General features: G+C 37.8%; 1 protein-coding gene across 1 annotated transcript in view; it reads left to right on the forward strand.

Annotated features, from left to right (window-relative positions):
- The first annotated feature begins 3,024 nt into the window (after positions 1-3,024).
- TMA16 (translation machinery associated 16 homolog) overlaps positions 3,025-18,682 on the forward strand; it is a 35,876-nt gene continuing 20,218 nt past the window's right edge. The window contains exons 1-2 of the mRNA XM_044224787.1: positions 3,025-3,139; positions 13,939-14,051. Coding sequence (XP_044080722.1) covers positions 3,137-3,139; positions 13,939-14,051 — 116 coding nt within the window. The 5' untranslated portion in view covers positions 3,025-3,136. The remainder of the gene's footprint in view (positions 3,140-13,938; positions 14,052-18,682) is intronic.

Here is an 18,682-nt window from a genome sequence, read left to right on the forward strand (position 1 = left end):
CAAGCCGAGTCCACTGATCAGATGCAAACAGCACGAGGTTTATTGAGTTGACACAGGTACCTGCGGGCGATCAAGTCTTAGGAAGACTCGCGCGCCAGCCCTTTGTTCAGGGCCTTTTTATGGGGTTCGGGGAAGCGAGCGCATACGTACAGAAGCAGAAACATAGTTACAAGGTTCTTATTGGCTGGTTTGAATGTAAGGCATACTCCGTGTTTGTAGATTGGCTTTGAAGGACCCCGGCGCACGAAGAGAAAGGTGGGGAGGGGGAGTGAGGAGGGGGAGTGGACCTTATTACTCAGCAGAGAAACATCCTGCCTACGTGACTAGGTCCACATACTTAGGCGACCCCCCCTTGCCTACATGACTATGCACATAAGGTATCCTGTTTAAACAGGAGACCAGTATCACCCCCTAAAAGCCAAGCGGTTACAGAAAGGCAAGAGAGCGGTTAAACAATTAACTGGGGGAAGGGTCTAACAGGGGAAGGGCGAAGCCAAACGATTACAGAAAAGCCAAGAAGCAGTTAGTTAATCAATGGCTGGGGGGGGGTGTCTATATGCGGAGTCTTTCACAAAGGCAGAGGCTTAACCCACTGAGCCACCCAGGCGCCCCAGAGTTGTCTATTTTTTTAATCATTCCATTTATAATCTCTATTTGTTTCTGTCCTATTCAAGGTTACATATCCTATTTCTATTATTTTAGTGGTTGCTCTATAAATAGTACAAGTGTTCTTATTGCATCAATATCTAATACTAATCCTTACTTAACCCCCCCATACACACACTCATACACACACACACAAGCACAAACACACACACACACACACACACACTCACTCAATGTATTTGTTAAAGCACAGGGATTTTCTCTAAAGATGTCTCTGAACTATTCACAGTGGTTATGGGGTCATGGGGACATTGTATTGGAGGAGAAGGGGGGAAATTCATTCTGTTTACCAGAGTGGTGTAAATCACATTAAATCATGACTGAATGTTAGTCATCATTGTTATTTGTAAGCTTTCTTTTTATAACTCACTTGTGCATTTGCTACAGAGTATTTTGAGCATGATGTCTTGCTCATAGGTAATATCATTTAGAGATTGAATGTAAATGGGGGAAAATTAAGTCTTTTGTTTTCAAAACCCAAATTAAAATGAAAAAAAAAAAAAACTCAGGATATATGGTTTGTTGAGTTGTTAGCAATTTGAAATTTAGGAATGGGGTAGGAGCAGGTATAGATTTTGTGACTAGCTAAACAATTAGCAATAGCTGAAACAACCAGAGTAAGAATTGAGTGCTTATTGGATTGCAGTAATATAGTCCTCAGGAAGCTGACTGGCACTGGGCTGGACTCAGGGAATAAGGTAGCGAGGGTATAAGTTGTACCATAAGAAATTGTTAGAGCATAGCAGTGAAGTATAAATGTTTTGGATTAATTGGAGTCCTCAATAGATTAATGTCTCCATAGTATATATTGCCAGGGTGAACTTCATAGTATAGATTCACATAGAATGCATTTTCACACACTTAAAAACCACATGAAAATGTCTTGCCCCTGGATTCTTGGATCGTCTGGTCACAAATTCTTGTTTACAATTTCAACTATTTTTTTGAATGGGTATACTTATTGATGAAATATATGTACCTGCACATATCTATCCAGGCACACTGAACTTTCATCCTGCCTGTGGCTTCTTCCCATGCCTACTTCTCTCTTTTCATTCAAGTGACAAGTTCTCTCCTCACCACACTCTACTCAGACTCTCCAAACTCTTTTTTCATCTAGGCCTGGAATTTTGGATTTCCTGTTCTTCTCTGTAGTGTTCAATTTCAGCAAGAAAGTCAGTCAAGCTAGAGTTCCCAATCCTCAACATCTGGTTGACCTCGATATCTTTATCTAATCTGGTTCCTGATCCTCCACCATCTTCCTGGTGATATTTGATCACTGTGGACTGTATCCCAAAAATCTTGCTAGGTTGGTTTAGCCAGAATGCCCCCTTACTCCTGATGTCTCCTCTTAGTAATTTTCCACCCACCACCCCTCATCCTGCTCCTTGGCTATAAATTCCCACCTGCCCAAGCTGTATCCCCCATTGCAAGTCCCCTTAGCAGTGATCCTTACTGCTATAAAAGCACCCCCCCCCATAAAGTCTGCCTCACCATCCTATAACAAGCCTCTTGAATAATTCTTTTCATTATTATCCGTCTCTGCTCCACTCTCATTTTCAAGAGGATTTCAGAGACAAACACGTGTAAAACAACTTTTCTGCCTATCCCACCCTCTTTATTTTCTTCAGAGTGATTTTAGACTATTTGAAATAATAATACTAGTTTTATTTATTTACTTATTTATTTACTAACCCTCGGAGTATCCCCAAAGTCTGGCACACAGTAAACAATCAAATATTTGTTTAATGCATATAGGGTCGGTGGAATCCTAACAAGCACAGGTAAAACGCAGACTCTTACACTGTGAGAAGAAAACAAACAAAAAAACCCTGGGTTGGAAGGAAGGGGCCTTGGGTATGTAGAAGGGCCCTTAACGGGTGAGGCAACTGAGACCCAGCAGGGGAAGAGCCTTGCTCAGGGTAACGGAGGTGAGCAGAGGGTCTTTTGCCACCCTAGGACGTGGGCCATCTCCTAACAGTCTAATGGCGAGGGGGCCAGCCTCTGCGAGGCAGGAACCTCCCAAAGGAGAGCCTCGTGGAAAGATGCTGTTCAGCTGGGGGTTGTGCATCAGGGTAGATGATGCGGGAGATCCTCGCCCGGGCCTGGGACTCCACTAGCCAAGAGCGTCTAGCGTCGGTAAGCCCAGATCAAATGCCAGGCCTCAATGTGGACACGGCCAGTTTCACCCTCACGTCCCAGGCGCCCTCCCATCGTGTTTGGCAAACCCGCAGGGAGGCCGCGGGTTGGTCTCGGGCTGAAAAGTTCTCTACGGGATAAAAAGACTCGGTGTCGGTTCCGGGGGACGTTTTAGAGAGACGTACTTCCCCCGCCCCTTCCGGCCCGGTCCGCCCGGTCTTCTCCCGCAGCCACGTGTGTTTAGGCTGCGCGCGTTTTATGAGTTGTGGCGGTTGGTGGTGGTTCCGTGGTCTAGGCTGCCGGGGTCCTGCAGGGCCGTGAGGACGTCACCATGGTGGGCTTGGCTCTCTGGAGGGAAGGGGGGTTCTTGGGATACTAGAAGAGGGGACCGGACTACGTGATTCTACCGGTTCGTACCCCGGGGTGAGGGATGCAGGGTAGGCCAGCCCCGAGGTGGCTGCCTGGCCCAGCGTCTGGATCTTAAAGTTGGACTTCCGGGTTCGGAAGCGTTCCCAGAGCGCCGTGCCCCTCGGGAGGAAGCCCTCCGCTTTTCCATTTTCTTGCCCCTCACCAGTGTGAGGGCGGCGCTTTTCCATTTTCTTGCCCCTCACCAGTGTGAGGGCGGCGGGAGGAATGGGGCGGGGGGGGGGGGGAAGGTCGGCAAAACTTGGGAAAGTGTCACCTCAGTATTGGTGTGCCACCTCTTGCCCGTCTAGGCTGCTTGGGCTCAGTCTCTTTCTTGGTGGCTTATCGCCGACCTCCGCTGACGCGCTCGCTCCCCATTTCCTGCCTCCGCACCCCCGCCCCACTCCTTTCAGGGCGCTCAAACTATTCTGTTGTTTTTATTAAAAATTGACTAGATGCAAAAGAGTGGTTACTCTTACTTAACGAAGTGAAGTATAAAGATTAGTGGTGTAGGAACTCTCGTTTATCCATTACCCCGTTTAAGAAGCAAAACTTTTCAAAGATGGTTTGTTTCCTTCCTTGGATCTGTAACGTTCAGGAGCCCGCAGGTAAACAGTATCTAAATTTTGTATTTATAGTTGCCTAGTTGTTCTTTATAGCTACCGCTTAACGTTGTATTTCAAAGACGGATATTTTCTCTTGCATTTTAAAAAATTGATTAAAATTCATTATAATGATTCTTGACTAGGAAAATTTTATATTCATTTTCAACCAATTTTTAATAAAAGCAACAATGTTAAAAAGTTTATAATTTGGTAAAAAGTTATGATACTCTGGCCACTAGGTCTTTTGTCCTCTTTGTTCCTTTTTCTCTTTCTTCTTTTTGTGTGCCTGACATTTTTGCCTTTCACATCCATACGGGTTTTGTTGTTGTTGTTTTGCTTTGGATCATACGTGTTTGTGTATGTATAAATTTAGTCTTTTTCACTTATTGCACTTGTGCTATTTCCAGCCCTTTATAAGATAATTCTTTTATAGCTTTTCCATTTCAGAGTGGAACATTGAAATATTAGATAAGATTGGGGGTTGGTTGGCATTTGAATGTAGTTGTCCTTGACTATGAGAATTTCAATTTATCAGGCTGTATGGTAGGGGATTGCCTTGCCATAAGAATCAAAGGAGTGGCATAAAAATTTGTTTTAATTGGCACATTTGCCAAAAAGGCTAAAAAGGCAGCAAATGTGTTTTCAGTTTTCTGGTACATCGCTAGTGGCTCTGCTGTGCCCTTTCTTGAATTTAAGCTCAGCTTGATACTGGAGGTTTTCCAGTTTTTTCTATCAGTTACTCTAAACTACTTTCAGTACAGTTTAGAATGTGGGTTATGGAATTTCAGAAAACTAAGTTTGACAACCGTCTTTGCTAAATTTTGATCTTGCTGAAATTACTTAACTCCTCTAAGTCTCAGTTGTCCACCCATTAAAGTGGGATAATCATAGTAACTGCCTCAGAGAATTGTTGTGAAAATTAAATGTAAGCCACTCAGCCTAATGTCTGGCACCTGGTAAATGTAATTTAATTGTTGAAATTAACTTTAGAATAGTTGTAAATTTATAGTAGAGCTTGTAGTTGTCTACTTTTGTTACTTTGCTCATTTATTTTTTTCTTATTTTGAACATCTCCTGGAGCTCTACAAATTCATACCTTTTTCTTTTTTTTTTTTTTTAAAGATTTTATTTATTTATTTGACAGAGAGAAATCACAAGTAGGCAGAGAGGCAGGCAGAGAGAGAGAGGGGGAAGCAGGCTCCCTGCTGAGCAGAGAGCCCGATGCAGGACTCGATCCCAGGACTCTGAGATCATGACCTGAGCCGAAGGCAGCGGCTTAACCCACTGAGCCACCCAGGTGCCCCATACCTTTTTCTTTGATCAGAAGTTAATTCAACCAACATGAACAGTCTTTTCATACTAATTCATCCCACCCAACACTTCTTTATTCTGAAATGTGAAGTTTTTAGGGTACTAAAAAGTATTAATTTGGTATGTACTATACCACAGACACTCTGCTATATTCCTTTTTGTAGAAGCCTATGATAAAGTTTAAGCATGCTTGTTTTTCTCCAAAGTTAGGTTATAAGACATTTTTTTTTTAAGATTTTATTTATTTATTTGACAGAGAGAGATCACAAGTAGGCAGAGAGGCAGGCAGAGAGAGAGAGAGAGAGAGAGAGATGAGGAAGCAGGCTCCCTGCTGAGCAGAGAGCCCGATGTGGGACTCGATCCCAGGACCCTGAGATCATGACCTGAGCTGAAGGCAGCGGCTTAACCCACTGAGCCACCCAGGCGCCCTAGATTATAAGACATTTATAAGACATAAAAATGCCATCATCCTCCCTTGATTTATCTTTGCATATTACTGTGGGCATTAACTATTACTGACTACCTACATATTCTTTAATGACAAGATTTTTGTGCTCTTGGACTCACCTATAAATGTAAGCTGAAACAACAAATCAACTTAACTAAATTTTGGTGGTGGTTTTTTTCCCCAGCTGCATTGAGATATAATTGACTTAGAACACAGTATAAGTTTAAGGTGTACAGTGTTATGATTTGATATACATATATATTTTAAAATAACTACCACAATAAGCTTAGTTAATAGATCACATCACATAGATACCAATTTTAAGATTTACTCTTAGCACCTTTCAAGTATACAATACAGTATGGTTAGATCTCAAGAACTTTACTCATCTTATAACTGGAAGTTTGTGCCCACTGACCAACTTGAAACATTTCTCAACCCCATCCCCTGGCAACCACCAGTCTGCTTCCTGTTTCTATAAGGTTTTTTCCTGTAAGTTTTTTTTAAATAGATTCCACATATATGTAAGATCATGCCATATTTGTCTTTTTCTGTGTGACTTACCTCTCAGCGTAATGCTTTTGGGTTTCATCCATATTATTGCAAATAGTGGGATTTCCTTTTTTATGACTGGATGATAATCCACTGTGTATATGTAACACATTTTCTTCATTTGTCAAAAGACACTTTAGGTTGTTCCCATGTCTTGGCTATGATAAAAAAGGCTTCGGTGAAGAGAGGTGCAGTTATAACTTCAAAATAGTGATTTTGTTTCCTTGGTTATATACTCAGAAGTAGGATTGCTGGATCATATGGTAGTTCTATTTTTAATTTTTTGAGGAACCTCTCTGTTGTTTTCCATAGTGGCTCTATCAGTTTTCATTCCCATCAGCAGTGCACAAGTGTTCCCTTTTCTCCATATCCTCTTCACCGCTTACTATCTGTCTTTTTGATAACAACCAAGAGCTTGTTAGATTTTTGAAGGAAAGATAAAATTCAAGCCTGCATTAGAAAATTAATTAAGGTATTCTTAAGGAGAGCATTGTTTATGAACAATTAAAATTATATGAGATAATTCACACTTTTAAAGACCATTTTTAATATTTTTAATTCACAGTGGGCACTCAGCAAATGTTGACTTGGGGCATCATCCTACTTCTTTTTTGCTTCTTTCAGAGTATTATTTTCAATCTAATAAGACATGTTTTAACGATATTTAAGGAGCCACTGTTGAGAATATAAAACACAAGTAAAAATGACTTGTAAATATTAGAAGGCTCATCAGTATAGTTTAATATTAGGTACTACGTGGCAAATGCTACCAAAAGAGAAAGGTTCTAAGGTCCAGAAATGTTCTTCTTGGCTATCTTCAATGAGGAGGTAAACTTGAATTTGAAATGGTTCTTGAGAATTGGGTGTGGTTTAGAAAGAAGTATGTATTGAACCATTAAGTTCCTTCTGGAAACTCTAGCTAATGATTGTCCTGGTGTCATTTATCTGTAAAGCAGGGAAAATGCACTGGATTTCTTCGTGGTAGACTCACTGCCCAGAAAAAAGAAAAATGCAGCTTCTCTTAAATAATCCATCTCATTTTTGTATTGTCATTAGTGACTTAGTGTATCATACTTTGATATTTATTTTGGCATTTAAAATATTACACTATAGCTTTCTCAGTTACAGGGATGATTAGTTTTATACTTTTTTTTTTTTTTAAAGTATTTGTGTACCTATATGTACCCTAAGTGCCTTTGATGGAATGATTATTTTTCTAGGTTTCTAGTTGCAGTGGGTAGTCTAAATGGCATTTTTGTCTCTAGTTGACCCTGGATTCTATGATGACCTTGATGGTCTTTTAGGAAAAGTTCCTTTTTATTATTTATGATTTTAGCAGGAATATTTGAACCATATTGCCCCTGAAATACCTCTTTCTGTTTCTGTGTTTTAATAAACTATTTATGTGTTTTCTTCTGTTACTCTCAATTATGAATCCAAAGAAGTTTAGAATGAATTTTCTGAAGTGATTGCTAAAGGTTGTAGGTTACTTATACTAATACTAATTTCTAACTGGAATATTTTTGTGGTACCAGAAACTTTTCAAAGTAAGCATAGTTACTTAAAACAATACCTTACTTATTACTTACGCTTATGGAAAGAAATCCTTAGTTAACGCTTATGAAAAGAAATGCTGTTTTTGCTTTCTTTCAAAGTTAAAATATAACTATTAATCTTCTGTAGCAAATACACCTTTTTTCCTCCATGCCCAGTTTTGTTTTATGTTTACATTCTGTACTATTCTATGAGTCATCAAATGCTCTGCAAGTAAATTTGGAGAATCCCTGACAGAGATTAATTGCTTTTCAGTTAAGAGATACTTAGCTTGACTAGACTGTTTAATACATTAACATTTTATTGATGGGATTTTACTTTAATTTTCCTTGTTGAAGTGTTTCTTTTTTATTTTAATATATTGAAAAAATATGAACATGTTTTAAAATTTAACAGGTTATATTGTACATATTTCTGTTCCTTATTATATATTCATATCCTGCCTTGAGGCAACCTTTTCATGAATAATACAAGGAATTACAAACTACAGCTGAGTCAGAATATAAATTCAATTTCTTTGTTTCTTCTTTTACCAAGTCTTGGAGGTTCTTTCCTGAGACTTCTTAAGCTATGAGGACATTTTCATACTCCAATGTTATCAAAATTTTTTTTGTTCTGAAGAAAATTCTTTTTAAATCTTTAAAGGAAATATTTTTATAGGCTTGGATATATTGCTGAAACAGTGTTACACCTCTATAACTTTAACTGTTTTTTAGCAGCCTCAGAGAGCATCTCTTTTTCTTGGGGTTCTTTGACCTTTACTTGTTTTTCTTTTCTTTTCTTTTTTTTTTTTTAAGCTTTTTATTTGTTAGGATTTATGGAATAAAGATATCTTTACAAAGGGTACACTTTGCTTTATTATTTTCTTCATTTTTGTCTTCGTCAGTTCTCTCTTTCTGTGTAACAAGTTGTCCCAAAGTTTAGTGGCTTAAAACAACAGCATTAATTACCTCACAGTTGCTGTGAATCAAGAATGAGGCATATGGCTTACCTGGATCCTGTGCTCCAAGATCTCTCACAAAGTTACAGTTAAGGTATAATCTGAGGCTGTGGTTTCATCCCAAGGCACAACTGGGAAGCATGCACTTCCCAGCTCACTCATGGTTCTTTGTAAGGTTTATCTCCTAGTAGACAACTGAACTCAGGACCTCAGTTCTTCACTGCCGCAGAATAGAGGCCTGTCACATTTCTTTGTTAGATAGGCCTCTTCATGGGACAGCTTACTGCATGGCAGTTGTGTTCTATCAGAGTGACCCTAGTGAGAGAGCAAAAGAGAATAGGCAAGGTGGGAAGCCAGAGTCCTTACAAAACCTAATCACAGGATTGGAGTTCCTTCATTTGCCATATGTTATTCATTAAAAATAAATCACACTCTAGGGGAGATTATACTTAAGACATGAATATCCAGAGATGGAATTCATTCTTAGACATCTTAGAGGCAACCTACCGTGGGTTCAGAAACATTTTTATTGATTCATGTTTGCTAGGTAAACTTCATGTACAAAAAATCCTTATATACCTTTTTTTCCTGCACCCCCCACCCCACATGTGCAGAGAATAATACAAAAGAATGCATATACAGACATATCTTAGAGATATTGTGGGTATAGTTCCAGACTTCCCCAATAAAACAAGTATCACAGTAAAGCAAATCGATGACATTTTTGGTTTGCCAATGCCTTGAAAAGTTATATTTATACTATATTGTGGACTGTTAAGTGTGCAGTAGCATCTGTCTAAAAAACAGTATAAATACTTCAATTAAAAAATAGTTTATTGCTAGGGCACCTGGGTGGCTCAATGCGCTAAGCCTCTGCCTTCGGCTCAGGTCACGATCTCAGGTCCTGGGATCGAGTCCCTCAGTGGGCTCTCTGCTCAGCAGGGAGCCTGCTTCCTCCTCTCTCCCTGCCTGCGTCTCTGCCTACTTGTGATCTCTCTCTGTGTGTCAAATAAATAAAATCTTAAAAAAAAAAAAAATTCTTTAAAAAAATCGTTTATTTCTGAAAAATGCTAACCATCATCTGAGTTTACAGCAAGTTGTACTCTTCTTGCAGGTAGGGGCTTTTGCCTCAATCAGGCTGCTGACTAATGAGGGTAGAAGTTGCTGAAGATTGGGGTGGCTGTGATAATTTCTTAAAATGAGACAATAATGAGGTTTGCCACATCAGTTGACTATTCCTTTCACAAACGATTTCTTTGTAGAATGCATTGCTGTTTGGTGGCATTTTATCCATGGTAGAACTTCTTTCAGAATTGGAATCCGTCATCTCAAACCCTGCCAGTGCTTTATCAACTATGCTGATTTAATATTCTGAATCCTGTGGTATCATTTTTAACATTCTTCACAGCATCTTCATCAAAAGTAGATTCCATCTCAAGAAACCACTTTTTTTGTTCATCTGTAAGAAGCAGCTCCTTACCCATTCAAGTTTCATCATGGGATTGCAGCAAAATCAGTCATATCTTGAGGCTCTTCCAGTTCTGTTCTCTTGCTCTGTCTACCACATCTGCAGTCCCTTCCTCCTTCCTAGGAGTTTTGAAACCCTTGAAGTCATTTATGAAGGTTGGAATCAACTTCTAAACTCCTGTTCTTACTGTATTTTGGCCTCTTCCCATGAATTGTGAATGTTCTTCATGGCATCTAGAATGGTAGATCGTATTCTGAAGGTTTTCAAGAATTTATTTTGCCCAGATTCGTTTGAGGAATCACTGTATATGGCAGCTATAGCCTTATCAAAATTTTTTTAAATAAGACTCTAATGTCGTCATCTCCTTGATCCATGAGCTACAAAATGGATATTGTGTTAGCAGGCATGAAAACAACATTAATCTCATTGTTTATGTCCATTGGAGCTCTTGGGTGACCAGGTGCATTGTCAAGGAACAGTCATATTTTAAAGTGAGTCTTTTTTTCTTAGCAATAGGTCTCAACCTTGGGCTTTAGATATTCAGAAAACTGTGTTACAAAAAGATGTGCTATCAACCAGACTTTGTGGTTCCATTTATAGAGCACAGGCTAGGTAGATCTCCCATAATTCTTAAGGGCCTTAGGATTTGAGGGATGGTAATTGAACATCGGTTTCAGCTTAAATTTACCAGCTGCATTAGCGCCTAACAAGAGAATCAGTGTATTTTTTGAAGTTTTGAAGCCAGGCATTGACTCATTTCTAGGTGTGAAAGTTCTAGATGGCATCTTCCAGTAGGAGGGTATATTGTGTACATTGAAAATCTTGTTTAGTGTAGTCACCTTCATTAATTATCTTAGCTAGATTTTTCTGGATAACTTCTGTATCAGCTTCTGTATCAGCACTTGCTGCTTTACTTTGCACTTTTATGTTATGGAGACTGCCTCTTTCCTTAAACTGCATGAACCAACCTCTGTTAGCTTCAGATTTTTTTCTGTAGCTTCCTCATCTCTCTTTTCCTTCATAGAATTGAAGAGAGGTGGGCCTTGTTCTAGCTTTGGCTCAAGGGAATGTTGTGGCTGATGTGATCTACCCAGACCACTCAAAACTATGAGCAGTAAGGATATTTTCCTTTCTTATCATTCCTGTGTTCACTGGAATAGCACTTTAAGTTTCCTTCAAGAACTTTTCCTTTGCCTTCACAGCTTGGCTAACTGGCACAAGAGAAAGGCCTAACTTTTTGGCCTATCTCAGCTTTGTACTTGTCATCCTTATCAAGCTTAATAATCTCTAGGTTTTTATTTAAAGTGGGTGAAGCATGACTCTCCCTTTCACTTGGACACATAGAAGCCATTGTAGGGTTATTAATTGGTGTAAGTTATATACTGTTTTGTTTCAGGAGATCGATCTGAGGAGAGGGAGATAGATGGGAGAATGGCTGGCTGGTCAGTTGGAGTAGTAGGGATACACAAAGCATTTATTGGTGAAGTTTGCTTATATGGATACAGTTCATGGCGGCCCCAAACAATTACAAGGATAACATTAAAGATCACTTATCACAGACCTCCATAACAAATACAGTGATTATAATGAAGTTTGAAATATTGCAAGATTACTAAAATGTGACATAGGGACATTAAGTAAGCAAATGCTGATGGAAAAGTGGCATTGATAGACTTGGTTAATGCAGGGTTGCCACAAACCTTGTTTGTAAACAAAACAAGACCTTCCCCCCTCCCCCCACAATATCTGCAATGCACAGTAAAACAAAGCATGCCTATACTGTTGTATGATGGTTTCACATTATTTTTCTGTCCCTATAACCACCTTCCAGTGCCTTTCTGGAGTTCAGAGTGGCAGTTACCTTGCCTAGGTGTATCAAGAAGAAAGCAATAAATATTTATTGGCATATTTCAGTAAATATTTGTTGAAGGAATGAATACATATGTGAATGAGGAATTGGTGGTCACTTTAATTAATTCTGCCAGAAGTTTTACAGAGGAAGTGACTTCGAGTTGTATTTTATGAAAAGACAAGGAAGGAAAGGATTTTTCAGATAGCGGTAACAACCTCAGTCTTCAGAAGTTATGAAACAGCATGGTGTGTTCTGGAATTGGGGAGAACTTCAGTAAGAATGGGATGAAGGATGTTTTGAAGAATGAGTAATGCTGGAGAAGTACGTTGGGGGTAGATTGTTTTCTGCCTTAAGGACTTGGGACCTCACTGTGAGCTCGTTAGCAAGGGAGAAGGACTTCACTAAATAAATGTTGTAGGAAAATAAACTGCAACTTCCATGAATGTGAGTGAGAATCTGAAGGCCATTCTAATCATGAAAAATCATGAGGCTGAATTAAGGCAATAACAGTAGTTTTGAAGAGAAGATTCTAGAAGCCTTTTTGAGGATTAGGTATGTTAGAGACCACCAGGTGTCCCCATAGAACCTTTTTTTTCTGTAATAATGTATTTATTTTTCTGTGAATAACAATTGTATTTTACTACTCTCCCTTATATAACCCAGTGATTAAATTTTGATGAATGGTATGTAAACGGAAGACTCCAGCTTCTGAAATTTTGCTCTTAAAGGAAAGGGGTATGCCTTTTGATTTTCTTTTCTACTTCTCAGTGGTTAGAGTTTAGACTTGGATTAAGTCATCTTGAACTATATAGATATATAGGAGGTTATACCCTTAGGATAGTAGGTAGAAGGAGTCTGGATCTCAGGACTTTGTGAAGCAGAGCCTCCAGCTCCTGTGTTTTACATCAGAGAATTAAACTTGATCAGATTACACCATTATTATTCTGGGCTTCTCTTATAGGAAGCCAAATTAATTCTAAAATAAAAACAGGTCTGATAAAATACAGAATTATGTAGGAATAAAGAGTTAACTGAAATGTCGAATTCAGTGGACTAAATGAATTGTGACCTTGTTAACTGGTATAAGGTTTGAAGGGGAAAATAATTTGTTCTTTTTGGGGTGTGCTAATTTGGAGATGGCTTGTATTCTTTCTTCTATTCCTGTTTTTCTGTGAAACCAACTTTGACTTTGTTTGATTCAGTGCTCACTCTGTTCCATGTCCAACTTCTACAGTGTCAAGCTCCCATGAACATCCTATGTTCCTTCTACCTCCCCACCTTTTTAAACTATAACACAATTTTTTAAATTAACATATAATGTATTACTTGTTTCAGGGTTACAAGTCTGTGATACATCAGTCTTACACAATTCACAGCACTCACCATAGCATATACTCTCCCCAATGTCCATCACTGAGCCACCCCATCCCTCCCACCGGCCTCCAGTCCAGCAACCCTCAGTTTGTTTCCTGAGATTAAAAGTCTTATGATTTGTCTCTCTCTCTGGTTTCGTCTTGTTTCATTTTTTCTTCTCTTTCCCTATGATCCTCTGTCTTGTTTCTCAAATTCCTCGTATCAGTGAGATCCTGTGATAATTGTCTTTGACTGATTAACTTATTTCTCCTAGCATAATAGCCTCCAGTTCCATCCATGTAGAACTGTAACACAATTTTAACTCTTGTCTTCTCACTAGATGCATTCTTTTACCTACTTTGAAGATAGAAAAGTTGAAGATCTGGGTTTATTGACCCATTCTGTGCCTTTCTTTATTATATCACTGAAGAGTAGTTTCGAATATATCATTTCTGTTACGACAATGGAAACAAATGCCATTCTAATCATTTAACAGGTCTGCGTTCTCTCCTAATTCCTAGAGTAGTGTTTCTGGCTTATAGTATTTCTTATACTACTGTTTTTTAAATTTATTTCTAAAGAAATTTTTTAACAGAAATCATTTATATATCTGACTGTGTATGTCATGTGTCTTCCTAATTTTAGCCTAAAGCCCTAAGGGGAAAAATTGTAGGACGGGAAAAAAAAGTCATCCATCCATATAGTAGAAGAGCAGCTCAAATTACAAGAGAAGCCCACAAACAAGAAAAAAAGGAAAAGTAAGTATCTTTTTATCATTTGTATTGCATTGGTGTAAAGCCCGTTAACACATTTATTTTTCATCAGTATTCCCTTCTCCCCTTAAGGAATGTTAAGTATGTTCGGTGCGCTGAAGATAAAACAGTGAACAAGGATTCAGCTCTTCTAGCGCTTATCTAAAGCAGAAACATACACTTCAGTAGGTTGTGATGAACATAATGAAGAAAAAGGAAAAAGAATTATGGGTTCTATTCTATATAGAATAATCATGTGTAGCTTATATGGAGAAGTTCATATTGGAGCAGAGAGCTAAAAGATGTGAAGGCAGGACCTATGTAGATATATGTTGGACATATAGGTTAAAGTACTTAGTTGTCTATTAGATATATAGAAAGAGATACAAAATGGGAAGTTGGATATGTTGGGTCTGGTGTTCAGAGGATTGATTAGGGATGCAACCCAGATTTGGGAGTTGCCAGTTTCTAGATGGGACGGTAAGTGATGAGACTAGAGAAGATCATCTAATGAGTAAATGTAGCTAGAAAAGAGAAAGGAGCCAAGGATTGATCCCAGAGGCCTCCATCATTTAGAGGCTGGAAAAAGGATCTAACAAGTGAGACTGAGGAAGAGGAGAAAGAAGATTGTGTTTCAAAGAGAAGGTGGTGATCAAGCTATGTCATTAGCTCTTGATTAACATGAAAGCTGAGAATTGATCTAGTAATTTGATTTAGTAATTTGGAAATAATTTAGTAAAGTAGAGATCACTATATTTTTTTGTTATTTTCTTAGTTGTTGCTCTGAAAATTACAACTAAATCTTAAAACAATCTTATTTCAGATTAATTTCAAGTAAATTTCAATAGTATACCAAAGATTTTCTTCCTTGTGGCTCCATTCTCCCTCCTTTGTACTATTATTGTTAAGAAATTACATCTTTATACGTTACAGTCCCACAAACACAATTTTACAGTGATTGTTTTTATACAGTTGTCTTATGAGAATATACACAAAAATACATTTATACTGTCTTTTATGTTTACCTGTACCTTTTTTTTTTTTTTTTTAACTGGTGCCCCTTATTTCTTCATGTGGGTTCAAATTGCTATTCACTGTACTTCCATTTTAGCCTGTAGGACTCCCTTTATTATTTCTTATAAGGTAGGTCTGAAAGTCAGAGATTTGCTAAGTTTTATCTGAGAATGCCTTCATTTTGCCTTTAGTTTTGAAGGAAACTTTAGAATATAGAATTCTTGCTTCAGTCTTTCTGTTCAGCACTTTAAATATGTCATCCCTTAGCCTTCTGGCCTGTGTGGTTTCTAAGGAGAATTCAGCTGTTAATCTTACTGAATGCAGTGAGTCACTTCTGACACTGTAAAGTTGTTCTTTGTCTTTGAATAGTTTGACAGGTACGTCTAGTAGGTGTGGATCTCTGAGTTTATCCTATATGGATTTCATCCTACATGGAGCTGGTTAAGCTTCTTGTGTGTGTAGCTCAATGTTTCTCTTAAAATTGGGAAGTTTTTAGCCATTATTTTTCCAAATATCTATCTTTTCTGTCCTTTCCTTTCCTTCTGTGACTCCCATTATAGTGTTCTTAGTAGAGTCCCATGGGTCTCTGAGACTCTTCATTTACCTTTCTTTCCTTTCCACTTTTTGTTGCTCAGATTGGATAATTTCAGCTAACTTGCTGTTATGTTTATGGGTTCTTTTTTCTGCCAGCAAAAAACTGCTGTTGAATCTTTCTAGTAAATTTTTCATTCTTGTTGTTACATCTTTAAACTCCAGAATTTCTACTTGACTCATCATTGTAATTTCTTTCTCTTTATTGATACTCTCTGTTTGGTGTAACATTGGTCTCATAATTTCCTTGAAATTTTTAGATAACGTTTTCTTTAATTCTTTGTATATGTTTATTATAGCTGAATTCAAGTCCTTGTCAAATAGGTCTAACTGTCTGGGCTTCCTTAGGAGGTTTTTGTTGACTGCTATTTTTAATCCCCGAATATGGACCGCACCTTTCCTTTTTTGTTGTATGTCTCATAATTTTTGGTTGAAAACTGGACATTTTCAATATTACAGTGTGACAACTCTGTTAAGTAGACATCTCCAGCCCCTAGACCCAATTAGGTTTGCTCTTGAGTTGTTTGCTTCATGACTTTCCTAGACTGATTTTGTAAAGTCTGTTTGTTGTGTGTGGCCATTGATGTTTTTGCTCAGTTGGTGGTCAGCTAATGTTGGAACAGAGAGTCCTTTAAATGCCTTTAGGTAATAAGTCTCTTGGCCTTTGCTGAGGGGCTCTTTGAATCTGTTGAGCATGACTTTGACACACCAGGATGCAGTTTACTTAAACTTCATTTCTTGTTTGCATAGAGCCTCAAGGTTAGCCAGAGGTGAGAGAATAGGGCCTGTTCAGGTCTCTCCTTAGCATGAACATAGTCATTAATGTATATACGGCATTCTAGATTCCCAGGAGTATGTTGGGGCTTGCTTTCAAGTCCACTGTGCACATTCCATTTCCCAGTTTTCCTTTAAATTTTTTTAGTCCACCTTTTGTTAGCCCCCAGCTGGTAATATCACTGAGGCAGCTGCTATGTTAGTTAATTGCTGCTGATTATTTTCAAGAAAAAACTTGAGGATAGAGCTCTTCCTACAGAGAGCTCTGTCTGAGTCAGATTATCTAAGGACAAAGTAACTTTAAGCTTCTCAGCATGCTGCCTGTCAGGTCAAATGGTAGCAATTTTCTGGGTGTGAAGGTTTTGGGGAACTCCAAATTTGATGTCTCTAGTGGCCGATAGGAAGATGGCTTTTACAACTGCCGAGATTTGCTAGTCCATTGGTGTTCAGCACTGTTGTGGAGTTGATGAAGGGGTGATGAATCGATTAGGCACATTCACAGGTTTGTTGTTCTTATGGAGATTGGGCTGTTTTTCTTGAGAATGCTCCTCAGATTCTTGCAAGGCTTTGTTTAATTTTCATACTTCTGGAAAAGTTGATTTTGACAAATTTTGTTAGTATTCTCTGTTTTTGTGGAAAAGTGGATTTTCATAGGTCCTTACGCCATTGTGGAAGTTGGTTTGTGTTCTTGATGTGAAGAATTCATAGCAAAATTTTCTTCTTAGGAATACAAAATGTGTATATAATGCCCTTTCTTGTCTTCTTCCTGTCCCTTAATGTCCCCTTTCTGGTCAGCAGCCCACACTATAATTTGCGTATTCTCCCCTCAATCTTTGGCCTGTGAGTGTTCCCAGTAGCTGCTGGAGTGACAAAGAATTACTTAAAATGAAGTTACAAAGGCAAAAATCATCATGTTAGCTATTTTAAAATAGACTTCCATTTTAATAAATAAATGGTAGATATATTTCTCTACTAACTGATTGAAACCAGCACGTTCATTGTTATATATTAATTATATAATATATAATAATAATTATATATAATATAATATATATATAATATAATATATATATAATAATATAAAGGCATATTTAGTAAAGATTTGCTGTTCCACAATGATTTGGCTAGAAGTTTTCTGGAAGAAAATAGACAAGTTCTATGATAGTAAAATCAAACTTTCTTTCTTTTTTTTTTTTTTTTTCCCGTAAAGGTTAATTAGGATGATAGCATCACTTTAAAACAGTAATTTTCAAACTTCAAGTAATTTATGTATCATTTTCATGAATTTTGCTTTTTGTCTATTGACAAGGTCCCTGCTTTTGCAGTTTTTGATTACTGTCTTTACTAGTATTTCACAAACTAGTATTTCACAAAAGTATTAGTTGTACACGAGATATACCTGTAGGGCATCTTAAAACAGGTTGTTCTTTCCCCTAAAATTTTCCATCAGAACATCTGGGACAGTGTCAAAATTTTGCTTTCTAATGAGTTTCAGATAATGTTAATGGTATTGGCTGTTAGTTCAGGGACCACACTATGAGAACCACTGACTGTGGTATTATTTACTTAATATTCTTTTAGAATCTATTTTCCTTATGTATCTTTTTTTTTTTTTTTTTTTAAAGGAGACATTTGATCTGTATTAAAAACAAACAAATACTGTTTCCTTACCTGTATGGTCTGAGCCTGAGGCATGCTTGCTTTATCCTTGCTGAAAAGATTTGGCAAAGGTTGGAAGACTTATTAAGTAAACATTAAACTAAGTATTCTTCTTAATGTAATTAGAGATGATCAAAAGAAAAGGGGAGGGAAGTAGCTTGTTTAAAGATGATTTAATTCTGTGTCTGTGAGATCTAAAAACTCAGCTTATATATAGTGCTAGTGTTATTCATGGCAATACTTTAGGAAATACTGCTTTAGAATTTGACTAAATTCTTTGGTTCACTCTTAAGTGCTTGTGTCAGTGAGCCTACAGTCTTTGTATGTTTTCAGGATTTTATGCAGATTTACAGAATCAACATTGTGAAAGAATTATGGAAGGATAAAACTGAACAACATGGTAATTCCTGTATAACTTATTCTCAGGAGGTCCCATTTTTGGCCAAGCCTCCATTTTTATCATACAGAGTTGAAAGGTATTACTTAATTTTTTCTACTTGAGTGATGTTCTAAACAAAATTTTCTCATTTATATTAAGGGAGTCATCACTGTAACCGTTATGCTCCAGAAGCAAACACAGTTTTAGTATGTCTAGTGTA

The sequence above is a fragment of the Neovison vison genome, chromosome 11, assembly GCF_020171115.1.
Source record: "Neovison vison isolate M4711 chromosome 11, ASM_NN_V1, whole genome shotgun sequence".
Lineage (NCBI taxonomy): Eukaryota > Metazoa > Chordata > Mammalia > Carnivora > Mustelidae > Neogale > Neogale vison.